The sequence below is a fragment of the Abrus precatorius genome, unplaced genomic scaffold (genome assembly GCF_003935025.1).
Source record: "Abrus precatorius isolate BTA unplaced genomic scaffold, Abrus_2018 Scaffold2, whole genome shotgun sequence".
Taxonomy (NCBI): domain Eukaryota; kingdom Viridiplantae; phylum Streptophyta; class Magnoliopsida; order Fabales; family Fabaceae; genus Abrus; species Abrus precatorius.
In genome coordinates this window covers 2,285,150-2,307,595 of record NW_020874362.1, presented here as the reverse complement: position 1 = coordinate 2,307,595, position 22,446 = coordinate 2,285,150, and the positions used below count along the sequence as shown (strand labels likewise).

Sequence of the window (22,446 nt, the reverse complement as noted above, 5' to 3'; positions counted from 1 at the left end):
CAAGAAGCTTTTGAGAAGATAAAGCAGTATTTACAAAATCCTCTGATACTATTGCTGCTAGTGCCAAGGAGGCCGCTCATTATATATTTGATAGTGTTAGAAGGATCCATAGGATGTGTTGTAGGTCAGCATGATGAATCAGGTCGAAAGAGCACGTCATTTATTACTTGAGCAAAAAATTCACTGATTATGAAGATAGATACTCTTTGTTGGAAAGAACCTGTTGTGCCTTTGCTTAGGCAGCTTGCAGGTTAAGGCAATACATGTTGAGTCACACAACTTGGCTAGTGTAAAAAATAGACCTAATCAAATACATTTTTGAGAAACCAGCCCTTACTAGAAGGATTGCGTGTTGGCAGGTCCTCTTGTCAAAATATGATATTGTGTATGTTACCCAGAAAGCAATCAAGGGTAGCACTCTCGCAGATTTCTTAACTCATTAACCCGTGAATGATTATCAGTCAATACAATATGAATTTCCTGATAAAAATATAATGGCATTGTTTAATGAAAAAAATCTTTAGTAAAAGATGGATGGATCATGATATTTGATGGTGCTTCTAATGCACTTGGACACGGGATTGGTGCTATATTAATTTCTCCATAGAAGCAATATATCTCAATCACAGCTAGATTGTCATTTGATTGTACGAATAATGTAGCTGAGTATAAAGCATGCTGGGAATTCAAGCAGCTATAGAGTCAAATATCAAAATTCTTGCGGTGTATGGTGACTCAACTTTGGTGATCCACCAATTGAAAGGTGATGGGAGACTCGAGATGCAAAATTGATCCCTTATCAAGCCTACATTAGAGAATTGGTGAAGTATTTTGATGAGACTACTTTCCCGCACATTCCCCGTGAGGAGAACCAATTGACTGATGCTTTAGCCACTTTATCATCAATGTTTGTAGTGAGTAAAAAAGAAGACATATCTTTCATACAGATGCAACAACTTGATCATCCTGCCTATTGTCAAATGGTTGAAGAAGAATTTGATGTTAAACCTTGGTATCATGACATTACTACATTTGGAACTCATGTCAATGATCATGCCATGGCAAAGAAGATTCCAAGGACTGGATATTATTGGTTGACAATGGAGACCGATTGTTTTCATTATGTGAAGACATATCATAAATGCCAAATATGTGCTGACAATATTAATGTTCCTCCAACAACTTTGAATGTCTTATCATCACCCAGGCCTTTCTCAATGTGAGGAATTGATGTTATTGGACCTATTGAACCTAAAGCCTCTAACGGTCATCACTTCATTTTGGTTGCTATCGACTATTTCACAAAATGGGTCGAAGCTGCCTCATTTGTTAGCGTAACCCAAAATATGGTGGTGAGATTCATTCAAAAGAACTGATCTGTCAGTATGGCCTCCCAAGCAAGTTGATAATAGACAACGGTACTAATCTGAATAACAAAATGATGAAAGAATTGTGTGACAATTTTAAGATTTAACATCATAATTCCTCACCCTATTACCCAAAGATGAATAGAGAGGTCGAAGCAGCCAATAAAAATATTAAGAAGATCATTCAAAAGATGGTGGTGACATACAGAGCTTAGCATGAAATGTTGTCATTTGCCTTACATGGATATTGAACTTCAGTTCGTACCTCAACTGAGACAACTCCATACTCTTTGGTATATGGAATGGAAGCAGTACTTCCTATTTTGGTTGAAATTCCTTCTTTAAGAGTAATGATGAAGACCAAATTGGAGGAGGCAAAATGGGTTCAATCTCATTTTGATCAATTGAATCTCATTAAAAGAAAATGGTTGAATGCGTTATGTCATGATCAACTATACTAGAAAAGGATGAAGAGAGCTTTTGATAAAAAGGTTCGCGTCCACAAGAATTCAGTGAGGGAGATATGGTGCTCAAAAAGATTTTGCCAACGCATAAAGATTATCGTGGTAAATGGTCTCCAAATTATGAAGGACCCTACATGGTGAAAAAGGTTTTCTCAGAAGGAGCTTTAATCCTCACAAACATGAATGGACAAGATCTTTCAAACCCCATCAATTCTGATGCTGTCAAAAAATAATATGCTTAAAAGTAATTTTTTTCTTTAAAAAAAAGAAGAAAATAGCTCGCTAGCTTGAAAACCTGAAAGGGTAACCTAAGTAAAAGTTAGAGTGACCTGGTGAGTTGAAAACTTGAAAGAGCGGCTCATGAAAAAATTAAGGTCAAATAAATTCTACATTGAACTGAAAACCTAAAAAGGTAGTTCAAAAGGTGCACTCGACTTCAATTGCAAGAAAGCGCTTCAAATTGAGAAATATGATGGACTGAAATACTAAACTGGGGCAATTTTGAGACGTTGAAGTTGAATCAAACGGAAAATGAATTCAAAATACCATACTGGGGCAATTTTATTTGGCAGTTTTATTAATGGATGATCGATTTACCTAAGAGATTAGCACTGTTCATATGGAAGACATAACTTAATCGGCATAATACTTCACTGTTTTTGTAGTCATTATGATCCTTTGATGTATTTATTTTTTTTTGTTACTCATGTTATAAGTCTTCTTTGTAAATTCACCATTTCTTTATTATAGTCACCCTATTTTCCAAAAAATATTTATCTTTGACTTTTGCCACCCTTCATTCAGTTTATACGCTACTTCCTTACTTTGTTTACGTAAACTCTTCAACAACATTATTCAATTATTTTATTGTCATTTCAGTAATTATATACTAAAAAGAAGCATGTAAGATTTTAAAAGAGTAATAAGAAAATACAATTACAATGCTAGGCTTTAAAAATTCACACGATAAGTCTGATGAATTTTCTAATAAGAAAATATAATTACAATGATAAGCTTTAAAAATTCATATAGTAAGTCTGATGAATTTCTTAATAAGTACAGCGTGATGGAAGAAGTTGACTCATTTTGACAATTCAAAAATAAATGGCAGTCCAATTTTATTGATGCCTCGCTCAGCTCAGATTCCATGAAAGGATTAATCCTGACTGAAAAGCGTACTCATTCATGAACCTTGAAATGCATGTTCTGATAAGGTTTAAATGTTGAATTCTCGGGAAAAAAAAGTTTGTTTTAATTTAATGTCTCACCACATCATTTAACATCATTATGCATTAATTTTCTCTATATGTTAACATTCATCTAGTTTGTGCAATCATATCATTACATTAGCATGTATTTGTTTTTTATCCATTGTCACCTTTTGAAGTGTAATTTAAATTCATTATTTTCCTTACGACCTTTATTTTTAGTCTAAGTCTAGGATCTAACTCGGTACTTTACCCTTCAATAGAATTCAGAAGATGATTGATCTCTTTATTTTTCTATTTCACTTTTCTGTCGAAGCTCAGAACCTGACTAGCATCTTTCACTTTTCTCTCAAAGTCCAGAACCTGACTGACACATTTTACTTTTCTCTCAAAGCTCAGAACTTGACTAGCACCTTTCACTTTTCTGTCAAAGCCTAAAAACTGATTAGCATGTTTCATTTCTCTTTTAAAGCCCATAACCTATTTGACACCTTTCATTTCTCTCTCAAAGCCCATAACTTGACTGACGCCTTTCACTTTTCTTTCAAAGTCCATAACCTGACTGAAACATTTTACTTTTCTGTCAAAGCCTATAACATGATTGACACATTTCATTTGCCCAAAACTTGACTGGCATGTTTCATTTCTTTGTTAAAGCACAAAATCTGACTGACACTTTCATTTTACTGTTAAGGTTTAGAAAGTGACTCACTTCACCCTTTCATTTTGTCAAAGGTCTAGAACCTGATTTACTTTTCTCAGCATAAGCTTAGTACCTGCCTGGCAAGCTTTATTTTCAGTCAAAGTTTAATGTTGTCTTATAATTCTTGTTATTGTTTGTTAAACACAAACCATCACAAATCAAGGCTCCTCTAATAGGTTATCATTTTTATTTTTATTTTTTTCTTTCTTTTTATGTATCTTATCATCTTTAAACCAAATTTGCTTTACATCTTTACTCAATTTTTATCACTGTAATATGAAACTTGTTCACATATATTATTTGATAAAAACTGAATAAAGAAGGACAACTGTGAAAATCTATTTTTTTTTGCCTCCAAATTTATATTATTTTTTAAATATATAAAAATAAAATAATAAAATTATTTTACAAAAAAATAAATTTATTGAAAAGGATTGGTCTCCAGAAATAGAAGCCTGCACTATACAGGCTTATACCCTAATATCAAAAATCAATTTTAAGCATGAAAAAGAAAAAGATTAAGAAATTTGTCATCTTATGAAACCCTAAAAATGTGAGATTGAAAGGGGTATAAAAAACTAAAGTAAGAAATTTAGAAAAGAGGGACCGAGTTTTCAAAAAAAAAAATTAAAAGAAGAGGCAACAAGTTTCTCTAAAGGATCTAAAAGGAAAAAAAGGGAGAGAGCAATTTTTTTTTTTAAAAAAAAAAAGATCCGTAGAAAAGGGGGCAACAAAAAAAAAGAAAAAAATTTCTAAGAGAGGGTTTTGATGATCTGGATAATAAAACGAAAGAAGGACATCAGACAAGTTCAAAAAAAAGAATACAATAACAAAGAAAAGATAAGAGAAGAAGAAAAAAAAAATAATATAGCATTTATTATTTCACCGGTTAAACCATTATATCGATAACTTATTTTTTTTTTGTTTTTTTTTTAATTTGCTCTACGGCTTAGATCTTCTTTTTTGTTTATTTTGAACTTGCTCTATGTGTGCTTATTTCTTCATTGTTTTTTTTTATTTTGCAAAAATATATAACCCCGACATAAAAAACATATTTGAATCAATTTTTTTTCTTTCATCTTCGATTTAATATTATTTTATTTAATATGTCGAATATTAATATTTATTATTATTTTATTATATTGATTTGATTGGACAATGAAAATACGCAGTTCGATTTTAAAAATATTTATAATAATAAACGGTCAAGTTGTTATTTTAAATATTAAATAAATAAATATGTTTATTGATATTAGTAATAAATGAGTTTTTAATAATATAAAATTTATATTAATTATAAGTATAAAAATATGTACTAATTAATATGTTAAAAAAAAGTGTTTATTTTTTATATTTTAAGAAAAATAATAGTAATTACTTTTTACAAATAGAATAAGGAGTACTTTCTAATATATTTTGTTTATCATATTTTTAATTATTAATTAAATATTATGTGAATTTTACTTTTTACATTTATGATTTAATAAATTTTATATTTTTATAATTTTTAATAAATTTTAAACCATAACAAAAATAGTTTTTTAAAACTATGTTAAAAATTATATTTGTACTACTACTCTTTTATATAAATATTGAGTTTAGAGAATATTGTCTTGTACATGTACACAAGTTGAATTCAAATCTTTTCTTATTTAAGCAAATTCCAATTTCAATAGGAAAAAAAAAAGAAGCAAAATTTGCTTAATTGAATCCTACTTGAAGCTTGAGTAAGGGTGTGCTTGTCAGCCAAAGGTTACAAAATTTTTTCTTAATTATTTTATTATTATTTTTTTATCTTAAAGTTTAGTCATTTTATTATTATTTCTTTAATTTTAAATTCCTTTTTATTTCAAAACACGTTACGTTTCTTTATGCCAATTAGTAAAAAAAATAAAAAAAAATGGTAAAATAAAACTATATGTTAATAAATAAATATAAAATCTATAATGTTTTTTTTATCTTGCACCAAAATAGGGTTCCGCATTAAGTTTAGATTTTAATTGATATAAAATAAAGTCGATGAGCAGCAACAGCTTAAATTGCTCTAAAATTTTATACTTGTTTTTGTAAATGAAGAGATAAGAATATTATTCTAGTCATAAATAAATAAAAACGGTTCGGACCGTAGAAATGAAAAGCTTTTTGCACGTATTAAATAATTTTAAGATTTTTTAAAAATAAATAAGTTTTTTTCAACGAAAATAAATAACTTGTACTTTCTTGTTGTCATAAAATAAGTGTTAGGTAATCGTACAAATGATGGACTATTAGACAAGTAAATGGGCCCATTGCTCCTTATTGTTTACTTTTTGTGACAAAGTGACCTAAGCCCAAACAATCACCTAATGAAAACAGTGCCACTATAATCAACTTGCAGAGCCCTATAATCTGCATCTATAATTTCCTCTGATATTTCCTAAGGCTTTTTTAATTATATTTTAGTATAGGTGAGATTTTGAATTTTAATTGCTTATGTTTAATTTTTTTAATTTATTAAATGTTTAAATTAGTTATTTTATTTTAAAATTTTATTTAATAATTAATAAAAATATAATTTTTTAGTAATTTATACAAATAAATAAAAAATTATATAAAATATTTAAATAAAAATACACAATGAATTGATTAAAGTATAATAAAACTCTTAATATCATAATATAACTCAATTTTAACATTTAATAAACTAAAATAAATATACGTGAGCATTTAAAATTAGATAGACCAAACTTCTTACATACATTAAAATATAAGTACCAAAAGTTCAACTAAGCTTACTTTTTTAAAATAATTAATTTATTAAATTAATAAAAATAGTTATATGTCATAAATTTATAATGTATTTTAAAAATATATAATAGTAAATAGTCAAATTAATAATTTATATATATATATATATATATATATATATCTACTCTTATACATAATACGTGACTATCTTTTTAATAAAAATATAACAATAAATAAGAAAATAAATAATTTATACATTTAAAAATAAATTTTATTTATTAGAGTTTGAACTAAAAATAATTAATTAATTTTTATAAATAAGAGGAAAAAAAATCATAATATTAACTTAGCAAAATGTGAACCCATTATTTATTATTATATCTACAGATGATAGTATATATTATTATGTGACACCAAATCGTTGACTAAAATATCATCATATTATTATTAATTTACTATTTTAAAGTTCACAATTTGTTATTGAAACTACTATTTGTTTTGAAATTTAATATTATTCATTTTTTTAAATGTGTGCTTAAGGCATACATTAAGAAATTAAAAATAAAAAATATTAAAAATGAAAATATTTATTATCTCGACTTCAAAACTATTTAATATATACTTTTTGTATGAACTTTTGTTAGCATGGGTATAAGATGAAAAGATTATTCATTATTTATAGATTTATATATTCCATTATTGTATTTAAAGAATCTACCCTTGTTTGCATGTTAGTGCCATCTAACAAAATCAGGAGTACTTCTACGAGCTAAGTGAAACATGCTAACGTCATAGGTAAAAATGTAGTAATATTCTAATTATATCATCATGCACTAGGTTGAGCGATTATTTTCAATAAGTAGCTATTATTTTCAGTGCGGCAAAAAGACTTGAAACGTAATCTAGAAAAGGTTTGATATCGATAATCACCTTAGTTTCAATGTAACAAAAAAGGCAGCTTATGTTCCTTTAGGACCCATTAATTATGCAAGGCCAAAAATGGAAAAGCTCCACCACCAATGAATACGAGGATGCCAATTTATAATGGAAATGGGAAATAATTACTATTCCAATTGCAATATGGGTTTTCTGTCAGTGTCTTCTACTGTGTAAATGAAGATATTAATAATATCATATTATATTTGGATGCTGAATTTAACTTAACAAAACAACCTTGTTTGCAATTCATTTATCTCTTATCCAGCAAGATCAAGAGCTAATTCTGCTAGTTTTTGAGCAATTGAAATCATTTGATGATTTGCAACGTCAGTTAATGGAAACTAGATAATTAACTAATAGAGAAATTTAATATAAATATATCTTCAATCTAAATAAATAAAATATTATTCATAAAAATTAATCTGAATTACAAACCATTTAATATTATTTAAGTAAAGTTTTAAATTTAAATTTTTATTTATGTAAAAAAAATTAATATTAAATTCACCTATCACGTTTAAGTGCGCGATTAAGATCAAATGTAAATTTATTCTAATAAAAAAAAACATTATTTTTCTAAAAGTAATATTCATATTGATGTTATTGCTATAAACCATATCATAATTTTTTTTATCATTCTCAGTTATATATTTTTTTACCGTTCACATTCACAATCGTTTAAAATTATTACACAATAATTAAAAAGTATATTTAATAGTTTTATTTTTATATAAAAATATTTTTTATTATATCATTTGTATAATTTTTTATTTTAATTCTTATTCTAATTTCTTTATCTATAATAATTTTTTAATGATAAATTTGAAAAAAATAACTTTTTAACTGAAATTGTAAACGGACTGTTATTGAGAAAAAATAAAACTTTTTACAGCGACTATTATTCGAATTGGAGGGAATATATCTAATATTTCTTCCATTTTTTTAATTTTTAAATTTTCTACATAGATTAAAAATAGTTGATATTCTAAATTTTATAGAAAAAGTTTACTTAATTTTATATTATATACTTTTTATTCTTTAACAAAAAAATATTATACTTTTTTATCTAATATATTAATTAATATTTCACTTATTTAATATCATTGGTCAAATAAACATTAATTATTAAATATAAGATTTAAAAATTAATTATTAATTAATTTTATAAAATGAAGATAAAATAAAAAAATAAAATTGTTAAAATATTAAAAAATATTAAGAAATTAATGTCTATTTATACGTTATAAAAATGCTTTTACAAGCATTACTCCAAATAATATTTACAGTTAAAAAAACTTATGTACTTTATATTTCAAGTATAATTTTATGATGATTGATTAAAAAAAAAGGTTTTTATAATTAATAAAAATTAATTTTTATGATATGTTGTAAATTAAAAAATATTATATTTTTTTATATATGAAATACTTATTATAATTAATTTTATATTAAATATATATAACAAATAATATGTAAATTAGTGATCTATTCGACGGACAGTCGGAGAGGTTGAGTGAAAAGACCATAAATCACTGACAAAAGACAAAAATGATAACGATTTCATAGATGAAATTATTGTCTTGCAGACGGATCTAAAATAAACAAAAAAAAAAAAGATAACTAATATTTAATTAGATTTGGATTATCTTATTGAGTACATAATATAATCATATAATATTATTCAAATATGATGTGATCTAAATTCTGTTAAATCGAGAGAAAAATTGCGGTTTTTCTTAATAAAATAATAACAGTTCAAAACCATTATATTTTATTACTTTGTTTTAATTAATGTCAGTCAGAAATTAAGAAAGAGGTTAAAGTAAGTATATATGTTTTATTAATTTTGATTGCTATTCAAACCCTTTTCCGACTTAATAAAGGTTCATAACATTTCCATAACTTTATTATTTATTACTTTTTAAAAGATAATGCGTTCTTTAATAAAATGTACAAAGTAAAGTGCGATTTTTTTTAAATGAGATATTCTGTAATACGCGATTGAACTGCGTATTTTAATATGTGATTGAAATTGGTGTCTTAACAACCTTGATTCTAAATATTACAGTCATTTTCGAGATTTGAAAAGGAGAAATGCTATCAACATTATATTAAATACTTAACTCAATAAATATATTTAAAAGTACGTAGAAAATATATTATAATTTATGCCTGACAACCCACAAAAATATTCTATTATTCTGAGAAGTGATTAAAGTTGGTGGCTAGCTTTTCAAAAAGATAAAAAGTTGGTGCGTGACAGGTGACAACCTTGACTCGACGTGGAGGCCTCCAACATACATTATAAATAATAGGGGTTCAAAGTGTACATTCCACTTGCATTTTAAAGTTTAATAAAATTATATTATTTAGAAAGAGAAAAAAAAAAAAGACATCTTTCGACTCATATAATTGATTAAGAAATCAGAGAAAGTATAATTGAAGATGTTTATGTAATTTATTTATGTATTTTATGAAAAATGATTATTATTATTAATTATTTTCAAAATTTTATAAAATGTTAATATCAAATTTTTTTAAAATTTAGTTTTAGTTATTTAAAAAATAACATTAAATTATCTTTTTTTTTATCAAATTTTATTAACTTATATTTTAAACTAATTCTTGATCTTTTTAATTTTGTTTTTCAATTTTTTCCTTTTCAACAAAATTCACACTCTTCATAGTTTTTACTTATTTTATATTTTTGCAATTTTTAATAAAACGTATATAAAAAATTTATGGTTGAGATATTTAATAGTTATATAACATTTATGATGATAAAACATGGTTGTATGAATATTAAAATTTAGTCTTCTTATCTATTATTTTTTGTCTTATTTATAAAAAATAACTTTCAATATTTTTATTATATATAAAAAATAAAAATAATCATTTATATGTATGAATTGCTAAAAAAATTTATACTCTTGTTTATTGTAATATTTATTTTAATTAGGTACCTAGTTTCTATTTATAAAATTGGATACATTCATTATATAATATATATAATACATTAATTTAACCATTTAATATTATGAAATTTTTGAAATAGAATATAAATTTATTACAAATAATTACTTTTTTTATTGATGAATTGTGTGTTTGTTTATTATAAATTTTATTGAAGATGGTATTATAATAGTCGAGACGTGACTTAGAAAAGCACTTGCAACGTGTGATACATAAGAAACTAAGAGCTTCTTCGCGTGAATATTAAAATTGAGATTCACAATACAAAAAGGGATATTATTAATAATTCGTCAAAGAATAAAAGGTTTGTTAAGATAGAAGTTTAAATGAGTTTATAGACGATGATGATCGTGAACCGATATACATATAGAGATTTTACCTCAGTTGATTAACTCAAATAAAAATATACATATACATATATATATATATATATATATATATATATATATATATATATATATATAACTCGTGTAGAAAATGTTCCTTCCATTAATGTTTATTAATGATATTGTTGTTCTTATTATAGTTTATCAAATAAAATTTTAAAAGTGTTAATGTTTATTCATGTTAACATCATTAATATTTATTATTAATATTTACTTATAATTTAATTTTTGTTGATTTTGTAAATAAAAATATATAATATTTGTAGACATTATTCATTCATATTTATTTAAGATTTAATTTTTATTTAGTTTGTGAATAAAAATTATGTCATATTCATTAATATTATATATCAATGAGTTAATTAAGAAGAAAATACAAGATAAAAATAAAATTATTAATATATCTTATAAGAGTTCATGTTAATCAATAGCATAGCTAACGATAATAAAACAAGTTTGAGAATGTAAAAGTTTGTTTTCGTTAATAGTATAGCTAAAAATTCTAATAAAAATTTAAAAATGTAAGTAAAAATTTATATACATTATTTTTAATTTATGTTATTTCATTAGTGTGCACTTCTAAAATGTTAATTTTACATCAATTTAAGAAATAACTAATATTAAAAGCACTAAAATAGAAGAAAAAAATAATTAATATAAAAGGTTTTTTAATTTTTTGTCTTTATAGTCATACTTTTTATATTAATTTAAAATTTAATCAACATAAAAAGTATTTTTTTATGTTAGTTATTCAGCGACTGATGTAAAAATTCATAAACTTCGAAGAAACATAATTTTTATCATAAAAATTTAATTTATGTAAATTATATGTCTATTTCATATAACATTTTAAAATATATCTAATAATTCAAGAGAATTTGAATAATTTTTTTTTTCAAATTTTTAAAATTTTCTTAATTTTTCTAATTTTTTTTTTTTTACTTTCTACGTCAATTATTTTAACAATCAATATTAAAAAAAAATTATTTTCAAAAATTGTTACTATATTTTTTATTAGATTAGTTAATTATTAATCAATATAAAAACTTGTCAAAGAAAGTTTTTTTATTATTTATCTAAAGAAACATTTATAGAAAAAATACATAAAATTATTTAATCTTAGAGAAGCTTATACAATTATAATTGAGTTACAAGTTATTGTTTATAATTTGAGAAAAATCTTGAAAATTTTGATTAAAGTCAAATAGATTGTGGATGAGCAAATATAAATTGCTAAATTTTCGTTGTTGTTTCTACTTACAACTTCTCCTTGATCCAACTACTTTGTAATAAAACTAATCTCATTATTTTTAAAAAGTTAATTCATTTCTTAGTTTATAAAAATATTTATAAAAAAAATCTCCTCTTCTTTTTAACCTAAAACTTGAATAGTATAAAACACCATAGTTTAACGAGCTTATATGAAATTTATCTAACAGTAAAAAATATTTAATAGAAATATATGAAAAGTTATAATATTTTTCTAACTTTCTTATGACATAAAATAAAACATGAAAGAAATATTTGGTTTAGTTGCATTTTAGTTTCTTACTTTATTATACGATTATAATCTCTTTAAATTTAATTGTTTATATTTAGTCTTCTTAAAATTTTTAGTGTTCAAATTAAATCTCTCACTATATCATTTAATTTATACAGATTTTAAAAAATAATTAAATAAACATTATTTTTTGTATTTTATATACTTTTTTCATATTGTATTTAAATATTTTGAATATTTTTTATTAATTTATACAAATCATAATATCAGATATATTTATTATATTTTGTTAATTATAAAATAAAATTTTAGAATAAAAATTTTAATTTAAATTATTGAAAGAATTAAATATATGTAATTAAAATTAAAAAAGTTAAAAGTTGATATTAATGAAAATACAGTAACTAAGAGTACAGTTAGTATAAACGTTAAACACATGCATTGGATAGCACCACAGGAAAAAAATGCAGTGTAAAACTGTGAAGTGCAGTGACGACGGGAAACACAGTTTGAAGGACGCAAGCTGTCAAAACAAATGCATTGTATTGAACGTGCTGCATCGATCGGGGTAAAATTCTAAGAATTGAAGCCTCCACTTACAACCTTAGCTAGTGGCAAACACGTTTAGTCGCTATACAGTGATGTGTCTGAACAAATCATTAAATGGTTTTTATTTTTTTATTTCTTTATTATTTAACACTTTTTATCACATTGTTTAATTTTTTTAATCATTTCAAATCTCAAGAAAATGTAAAATAAATATTACTATAATTGAAAAGAGATAGAAAAAAAATATTTTCTAAGATGCCTCTAGCACTACAGTCTATAAATATCAACCCTTTGCTGGCTTCCCATAAAGAGAAAACAGAAAGAGCAAATCGAGTTAGCAAGGTATTGAAGAAAGGAATGGATAAGGAAGGGGAACAGCAAAACCAACCAATCGGTCACAAAGATCTAGCTCATAAGAGTCTTCTTCAAAGCGATGCACTCTATCAGGTCCACTCAACAACTACAAAATTATGTGATATTTTCTTTTGAGTCTCATATTCTCTAAACAATTGTAGTATTGCAGTATATACTTGAAACCAGTGTGCATCCAAGAGAGCACGAATGCCAGAAGGAGCTCCGTGAGATGACAGAGAAACACCCTCGGTAAGATCATGGTTATTCTCATTCCACATATCCTTTTGTATACGAATATAATATCCGTAGGTAAGCCAACACACGAAACACGAGACTCAACAAAAAATGTACGGTTATATTTTGTACTTTTTGTAGGTACAGAAAATTTTCAAGCTTACCGTCGTACGTATTACCAGTTTCAATATGTGGGAAATTAATGCTTTTTGATTTAATTACCACGATATTGTAAAACAGGAACCTCATGGCCACCCCACCTGATGAAGGACAATTTTTGAGCATGCTGCTTAAGCTCATGAATGCCAAGAACACCTTGGAAATTGGCGTTTACACTGGTTATTCTCTGCTCTCCACTGCCCTAGCTCTTCCCCCTGATGGAAAGGTCCTTACCCACCTTTATTAGCATATAGATTTAAACTTTGATTGTTACACAAACTCGTAATAGTCATGAAATTTAATTTATGGCTTATGTACTTGATTTGATTAGATATTGGCCTTGGACGTGAACCGAGAATACTATGAGCTGGGATTGCCCATAATCCAAAAAGCTGGAGTGGCTCACAAGATTGACTTTAGAGAAGGACCTGCTCTTCCTTTTCTTGACGAGCTACTTAAAGATGTGCGTGCCCCATTTTTGTCATCATCTTAATTTAATTAAAAGAAAAGAAATATTTACTAGAATTGTACTATAATTATATATTAACGATGGCTTGAATAGCCAGAATGAGTCAGTGATTTATTGAAACCGTGTGAATTTTGCAGGAAAAAAACAAGGGAGCATTCGACTTCATTTTTGTGGATGCTGATAAAGATAACTACTTGAACTATCACATGAGGATAATTGACCTTGTGAAGATTGGGGGGCTGATCGCATACGATAACACCCTATGGGGTGGATCTGTGGTTGCCCCACCTGATGCGCCTCTGATGGATTACATTAAGCGCTGTCGTGGTCACGTGATGGAGCTCAACAAGTATTTAGCTCAAGATTCAAGGATTGAGATTTGCCAGCTCCCAGTGGGAGATGGGATTACCCTGTGCCGCCGCATCATCTGATTATATTTCTCCATCATCTTGATTTTTCATTATGGGTTTAGGTCGCCTGATGAAAGAGATGGATGTAAGAATATCATCGTTATGTCTTTTCTTTTCATGGGAAACTAGCCTAAAAGGGCTTTTTTATTTAAATATTATAAAATTAAAAATAAAATTTTAATTTATTATTTTTTAAAATTATTTTTGTGTTTGGATGTGTAAGTTCTAGTGGTACTAATTTTGTTGAAATGGCTGATAAAAATATTAAATTTTTATTTTTTTAACAATATAAAAATAATAAACGATAATTAAGAGTCTAGACACAGCAAATGAAGAACCTAAAATTTTTCTAACCTTCTCCCCTAATTAATCACCAATTTGAACTACAACAATCAATATCCACAGTAAAGAACTAAGATATAAATAAATATTATTTTGATATTCATTAGATAGTATTAAATTAATAGAATTACACATTTTTCGAAACTTCGTTTTTTTAATCTTATTTTTTTTTTTCTGACCTTAAGAAACCCAAAAAAGAAATAAACCAAATGCATACAAAATTACTTTGGTTCTGTGTAGGATAAGGCCTCCACCAACCGGATCCCATGATTCGGTGTTCGGATTTTAGTTCTCTCTTCAATCATTGAGTTCCAAATTGATGGAGTTCACCTGTGAATGATTTCAATTGTGTATTTATTTTATTTGTGCAAAATTTTAAAATAATATTAATTATCATTTTTATGAATATTTAGGTAAACTTTTTTAAAATAATAAATAAAATATTTATATCCTTTAAGTAATCTAAAAATTAAAAAGAGATGATATAATAAAATAAATAAATAAAATTCTAAAAAATGGCAGTAATATAGCAATAGGCTATATATACTTAATGAAAAGGCAAGAAGATAAAAAAAAATTAAAATATGATTGCAATAAAGAATACAAAAATCATAAAAACTAGAGTAAGAAAATATATAAATATATAAAAAATAAATAAAATTCTTACAATTATGTTAAAATTTTTTGACACGACAGATACCTGTAACATTTTTCTACTTAAGCAACAATAAGAAATAATTTTTCAAAGTAAAAAAATCATTTTAATGGCATTGTCAAATGAACATTGTTTATTCATTTTGACACTAACTTTTTACCTACTATTACGCTGATTATAAATTTATTGTCTAAATAAAATAAATGACAATTATTTTTTGAGGCATTAGATGAATAAAATATTATATAATTATATCAACATGCTAACAAGAGTGGCTTGTAACTTAGGCACAATTTAGAAAATGTTAACAAATATAAAGAAGCAATGATTCAATGTCACACATTTTAAAAATATGAATAATTGATAAATTTTAGTTATAGCTATAAAAATATGTTTTAATATAAATTTTAGAAACAATTTTTTAGTTGTACATTAAAAAAAATCGTTACTTAAACTTTCAAATGTTGCAGTGAGATAGACACGGTCCTTAATTCTAAAATAATTTTTTTTTATAGAAAATATGCTCTTGTTACAAACTTTTAAAATTATATTATTTATTATTAGTTAAAATTTAATAAAAATTATATAAAATATGTAAGTCTCACTTATATTCAATATTTTTTATTCATATTTTTATAATTTTTTTTATAAATATTAACTTAAAAATGAAAGTATATTAAAAAAAATGTTTTTAGCATTCCGTTACGTGGAGAAATTTTGGCGTATGATGAGGATGTCAATATACATTATTTAACTTACATTTTATCTGTTAAACTTTATTAAAAATAAAATATTATATAAAATGCACTATTTTTTTATTCTCAATTTAATGATTATATTTATACATTTATAGTTTTCAAAAAATTCTAGATAGTAATTAAAAGTATGTTAAAAAAAAATACATCAAATAGAATGTTGCTAATACTCCTATTAATATGAATAATGTTGTTTTAAAAATAATATATATTAAAATAAAATTTTATTAACCTTAGTTTTTAAATCTAATTTTAAGCATCTAACATATTCATCACATTAAATTATAAAAAATATAAAAATATATTTTTTAAAAAAAATTATTATTAATTATTTAAACAACTTTTATGGCCGACATTAATATTTCCCTATAAAATATAATAATACTCCGTTTAGACATTTTTATGTTTTGAGAAAGACAGTAACTTTTTTTTTTATGCATCATCCATTTAACACAATAAAATATTAATTATTATATTTTTTATTAGTTTGAGTAGTCTAAAAGTTAACAAAGAATAAATATTTTATAAGTAATTAAAGTAAATAATATAATAATAAAAATGAACAATATAAATAATTCAAAAAAAAAAGAAAAATATGTAACAATTAAATTAAATATTCATCTTTTTTTTTAAATTATATGTTATCGTATTGTCTCAAAATAAATAAGGCATTCTCCTTAAATAAATAAAAATATATAGAAGATAAATTTTATTAACAAATAATGTTAAAAAAAAGAGAATTGTTATGAAATGGAGGTAAAATTAGTAGAAAGAATAGAAAGAAGAATATAAAGAGAAAGAGAGAATCTCAATTTCATTTCACATATCCTCAATACAAATGAGACACCTATTTATAGGCCTAAAACTATAACTGAAGAATCGTATCTCTTTGAATGAGAATTAAACAAAACAATTATAAAATCGTAAATTACATCTAACTAGGAAAAACTCAATGGGATAAAAGCCTAAGAAAAATACATTATTATTTACGCTATTACATGCTGCCTCATTAAAAATCTTGCCTGAAAAACCCAATGGGAAAAAATCATAGCTAAGGAAAAAAGAGTGCAGAGCGTATTAATTCTCCCTATCATGTGGACAATCATTTCGAAGACAACGAAGTCCAATCTTGTGAACTAGTTGTTCAAAAGTTTTACTTGAAAGTGACTTTGTAAAAATATCTGCTAGATTCTCACATGAACGAACTTGTTGAATATTTATATCACCATTCTTTTGAAGATCATGGGTAAAAAAGAATTTTGAAGAAATATGCTTTGTTCTATCTCCTTTAATGTACCATTCTTTCAATTGAGTAATATATGCAACATTATCTTCACATATAATTGTTGGGGTCATTTTTCCTTAAGATAAACTATAAGTTTCTTGTATATGTTGAATCATAGAAATTGATCTAAGGAAACAACTTGTCCATGCTTTTAAAGTTATTGGTCAGAAGCTTAGAGTTGAATATGAAGGTCTCTATCTTGTTTATTTTAAATGTGGTAGGTATAGGCATCGACATGAGCTGTGTCAATAGTCCTAGTCAAAATACTACTAGTTTGGACCATAAGGATACTCCCAATTCTAATTTAGTAGCAAATGATAGTAGTGTCTCTAATAATGTTGAATTAGGTAAGGATGTCTCAATGATTGATAATGGAAGCACTCCCTCTCCAGAAAAATATCATTTTGCACCCTGGATGTTAGCAAAAAAATCTATAAGGAAGAAAACTAGCGTTTCCCCTTTAGTTGGTAGCTCCTTAAGTCTTAATAAAAAGAAAAAAAACTTATATTGGGTATAGATTTGATGTTCTTGAAAATAACATGCAAGATCTTAATCAAGCTTTAACACCTGAGATCTTAAAAAGAAAGGATCCCATCCAGACTAAGGAATTTGTTCCTAAGATCCATGTGAGCCATAAATTGCCTTCTAAAGCATCTAATAGCCCTAAATAAATGAGTTTTCTAAGAGAAATCGCAAAAGTATCTCTAAGAGTGGTAAAATTATTGTTGAAAAAATGGTCGACTAAATTCTTGAGTCTATTAACAGTCCTTGTAGTAACTTAGAACATCAAAAGGAGTCTGTAAATTAAGAAAGTAAAGATATATCTCTGGTAATGAAATTTTTTTAAAATGCTATCTAGAATAAAGGCAAATCAAGTCACTCTATCCAGGACCTTCTAGGTCTCAATTTTGAGTTATTTTGGACAACTCCAGATGCTCAAAGTCATTTACTTACTGATAGGCCTCCAGACTTAATCCCCTCCATGGACCTAGGAAGTCCAAGTAATGTATCCTTTAAAAATCCTGAAAAGAACCCACTTGTGAATGGTCACTTAGGCACTTCTTAGCATCTTAAAGATGCAATAACCCCTACTGAATTTTCTTTATGAATTGTTTTTTTTTTTTAACTATAGGGGTGCTAGAAATAGGGTTTTTCATAGAATGATTAATGATCTAATCCATATTTATAAGATTGATTTTATTGTCCTTTTTAAATCTAGAACTAGTTCAGATAAGGCTAATAGGGTGATAAAAAAATTGAACTCGGATAGTTCAACCAAGATGGATGCTATTAGATTTTCTAGGGGTCTTTGGTGTTGCTGGAACTCTAAAAAGGTCAAAGTCTCCTATATAAATAAAAATAAGTACTTTAATCATCTTAATATTAGTGTGGATAATAGTAAAATTGAGGATAGACTTGATAAAGTTGTTGTAAATAACTCAGGGAGGTTGTTGTTCCAATACAGTTCCCTTATACATCTCCCTCTCTTAAAATCTAATTAGAATGGCCTTTGGCTTAAGGCTAGAGATAAGAATAACTTCTATACTCTCGCCAAGTCTTTTAAGTTCCTTGCTCCTTAGCTTTCTCATAGTGAATTCCCTAATCAAGTTAGGAATTCTTGGGCTTTGACAAGATCTTGGACTGATAACATTTCCAATTTCCAGAGAGTCATAAATTTTTGCAATTTTGAGATTTTTTGTGATATTTTTAAGAGGAAGAAAATGCTTTTAAATAGGATTAGAGGTATTTTTTGTAAATTAGGCCTGAGTAATAATCCCTTCCTCTCTAAATTAATGTATTCCTTATAGGTTGAATACCAAATAAATCTTGACCAGGAAGAAGTCTTTTAGTACCAACACAAGCCAATTAGCTCAAATTGGGAGATTATTTTTATCTTTATTTTTGATATTTTTGCGAACCCTTCAAATACTGCCATTGTTAGTGAGACCTCTATCACCCTTATTCCCAAATCTGAAAACCCTGAATTTAAAAAAAATTTCAAGCCTATTTCTCTATGTAATGTTAGTTACAAAATTATAACCAAACTGCTAACTAATAAATTAAGGAGTTTTATTTTCTCTTTAATATTTCCCAACAAACCAGCTTTGTTCAAGGTAGATAGGGGGTAGAAAACATTATAATCCTTCAAGAGCTTATTCACTCATTTAATTTCTTGAAATACAGAAATGACTATATGCTGATTAAACTAGATTTAGAGAAGGCTTATGACAAAATTAGGTGGAGCTTCATGAAAGATATTGTCCAAAGAGTTGGGCTTAGTCATGAGTTAGTTGATCTTATCTACCATTGTATTTATTCTCTTTTCATGTCTATTAATTGAAATAACAATAAGACTGATAGCTTTAAGCCTAGTAGAGGTATCAGGCAGGGGGATCTTATCCTTTGTGTTGAAAGACTCACCCACTTAATTCAAGATAGAATTATTGATAATAGTTGGCAGTCTTTTTCCTTTAGTAACCTAGGTCCAAAAATATCCCATATTTTTTTGCTAGTGATTTAGTTCTTGTGGCCAAAGCTGATAGGCACAACACCGAGGTAATAAATTTTGTCCTGCATGATTTTTGTTCTGCGTCTGGCCTGTCTATTAATAGAGATAAGTCTTCTATGTTTTTTTTTTTAAATTATGATTCTGTGACTTCTAGAGATATTAATCAGTGTTTAGGAGTTAAGTAGTCCCATACTTTTGGTGAATATCTTGGTATTCTTATAAGTCACTTAGGCCATACTAGAAAAGATTTTTCCTTCATTATTGATAAAGTCAGGAAAAAGCTCTCTATGTGAAAGATGAACTTTTTGTCCATAGCTGGTAGAGTCACTTTAGCTTAATCTTGCATTATAAGTATTCTCAACTATTTTATGCAATCTATGCTTATACCTAAATCTGTTTGTAGGGAGATTGATTCTATTTGTAAAAGATTTATTTGGAGATCTTTAGACAGTAGAAAATGACACTTAATCAACTGGGAGGAAATTTGGAAGCATAAGGAAATAGGGGGCTAGGATTTAGGGACTTGAGGCTGGTCCACCAGGCCTACATTATGAAATTGTGGTGGAGATTAATATCTTACTAAATAGTCTGTAGGCCTAAGTGATTTGTAATAACTATAAATTTCACCTTGGGAAAACCTCCTGCATTGGTAATAATTATGTCCAGTCTCACTAGATTATTGTTTACTCACTAGATTATTGTTTGCTTGGAACTTTTTTTTTTTTTTCTAAAGGGTTAAGATGGATTGTCAGGGATAGTATGACCATTAGATTTTGGAGAGATAATTAGGTTCATTTTAATCAAAATCTTAGTAGTTTTTCCCTGAATCTTTTACAGAATTCTGCTCTTAATGAACCTGTGGCTATCTTTTCTTCTCAGGGTGATTGGGAGTGGTCTTAAATTAGTTCCCTGCTTCCTGCTACTATTTGTGATTCTATAGCCCAAATTTCTCCCCTTTCCTGGACTGCGGGTCAAGATCTATTTTTTTGGGAGCATTTAGTAGTAGAACTTTTTCTATTAAATCTGCTTACAATTTGATATCTAACCATAATTCTCCTGATATTAATATCTTTAATAAGGTCTAGAATTGGTAGGTCCCCCTAAAATAAATCTCTTTTTGTGGAAAGTTGGTCATGGTAGACTCCTTACAAATGTAAAGAGGTATAATCGTAGTCTGACAAACTTTTCAATTTGTACCATGTGCAGGGAAGCTGATGAAACAATTATGCACGTGCTCAGAGACTGCTGGTTCGCTAAGCAAATATGGGACCAATTTGTTCCCCCAAGTCTATGATCCCTATTTTTTAGTAAAGGGTTGATTAGTTGGTTAGATTTTAATTTGTCTAATATTAATTCGGTTAACTTTCTTCAGTGGAACATTTTATTTGGCATGATAGTTTGGTCTCTTTGGCATAATAAAAGCTATGATATTTTTAAAAATTCCCCTCGAGATATTGACTCTCTGATTCATAAAATAAAGTTTCATTTTGACTTTTATCTCTCCTATGGCAAGACTAGTATGAAGGCTGCATCAACAGCTTTGGAGTTCAGATGCCTCAGTAGATGGATGTCTCCCCTAACCTCTCAACTTAAGCTTAATGTGGATGGAGCTGCATCCTACTCTTTTGGGTTTGCCAATTATGGGTCTCATCACGGATTGTCAGGGTGAATTTGTGGCTGACTTTCATAGCATTTTGAGCCCTTGCTTGTCTCTTGCTACAAAATTTAAGGATTTTATTTGGGCCTCAAGTTTGTCATCTAAAGAAAAATTGAGCTAATTTGGGTTGAAAGTAACTCTAAAAAGCCTATCTCTTTAGTTGTTAAGATTCCTAATTGTAACCATCATCTATTTCCTATCATTAGTGAGATTAGGAATTTAGCTAAGTGTATTAGGTTTATTAGGTTCAACCATGTGCTTAGGAAGGCCAAACAGAGTGCTAATTAAGTGGCCAAATTGGGACCTAAATTTGGGCTGTTGCTATAGTTGATGAGGCTCCTCCTGCCTTAATCCCTTTCCTTAGGCTGGATTCTCTTGGCTCTAGGTTTCCTAGTCTCTTTGTAGTTTTTAGACTTTTAAGGGCTTTTTTGCCCAGATAAAGTTAAAGGAGAAACAAATTCTCCAAATAGGGTTATTTTGTAACAAATACCATGTCTGGGATTGAGGTGGAAGTAGTGTCGGAAGATACATAGTAGACACAAATTTTTTTTTTGAAAATTAATAGTGTTGTCAAACTTGTTGCTGACACTATTAAAAAATTAACGGACAGATTTTTAAAATATTGATCATCGGTTGCAAACTGAATACGTGGAAGCTGCCCAGTGTGTCGGATGGTTCAGATCTGACTTTATTGTCGGTGCTGTTTTTGGCGACAAAGGTGTCGGTATATTCAAGACTGACACACAATTAGTGGTCCACTTGTCATTGGTGCACAAGAGGTCCCGTTCGCCCCTCCCTCT

At 26.9% G+C, this 22,446-nt stretch overlaps 1 protein-coding gene across 1 annotated transcript; it reads left to right on the top strand.

Annotated features, from left to right (window-relative positions):
• Positions 1 to 13,133: 13,133 nt before the first annotated feature.
• LOC113858673 (caffeoyl-CoA O-methyltransferase 5-like) lies at positions 13,134 to 14,555 on the top strand. Its single transcript, XM_027491394.1, has 5 exons — positions 13,134 to 13,264; positions 13,341 to 13,420; positions 13,646 to 13,790; positions 13,896 to 14,027; positions 14,171 to 14,555. The coding sequence occupies exons 1-5, from the start codon at positions 13,175 to 13,177 to the stop codon at positions 14,462 to 14,464; spliced, it is 741 nt and encodes a 246-aa protein (XP_027347195.1). The 5' UTR covers positions 13,134 to 13,174; the 3' UTR covers positions 14,465 to 14,555.
• The last annotated feature ends 7,891 nt before the right edge of the window (positions 14,556 to 22,446 follow it).

What these genes read in the sequence shown, in the direction of transcription:
- LOC113858673 (XM_027491394.1), top strand. Translation starts at nt 13,175, where the DNA reads ATGGATAAGGAAGGGGAACAGCAAAACCAACCAATCGGTCACAAAGAT. An exon ending in CTCTTCCCCCTGATGGAAAG is followed by an intron (nt 13,791 to 13,895) that starts GTCCTTACCCAC and finishes TGATTTGATTAG; the next exon opens with ATATTGGCCTTGGACGTGAA. An exon ending in TTGACGAGCTACTTAAAGAT is followed by an intron (nt 14,028 to 14,170) that starts GTGCGTGCCCCA and finishes TGAATTTTGCAG; the next exon opens with GAAAAAAACAAGGGAGCATT.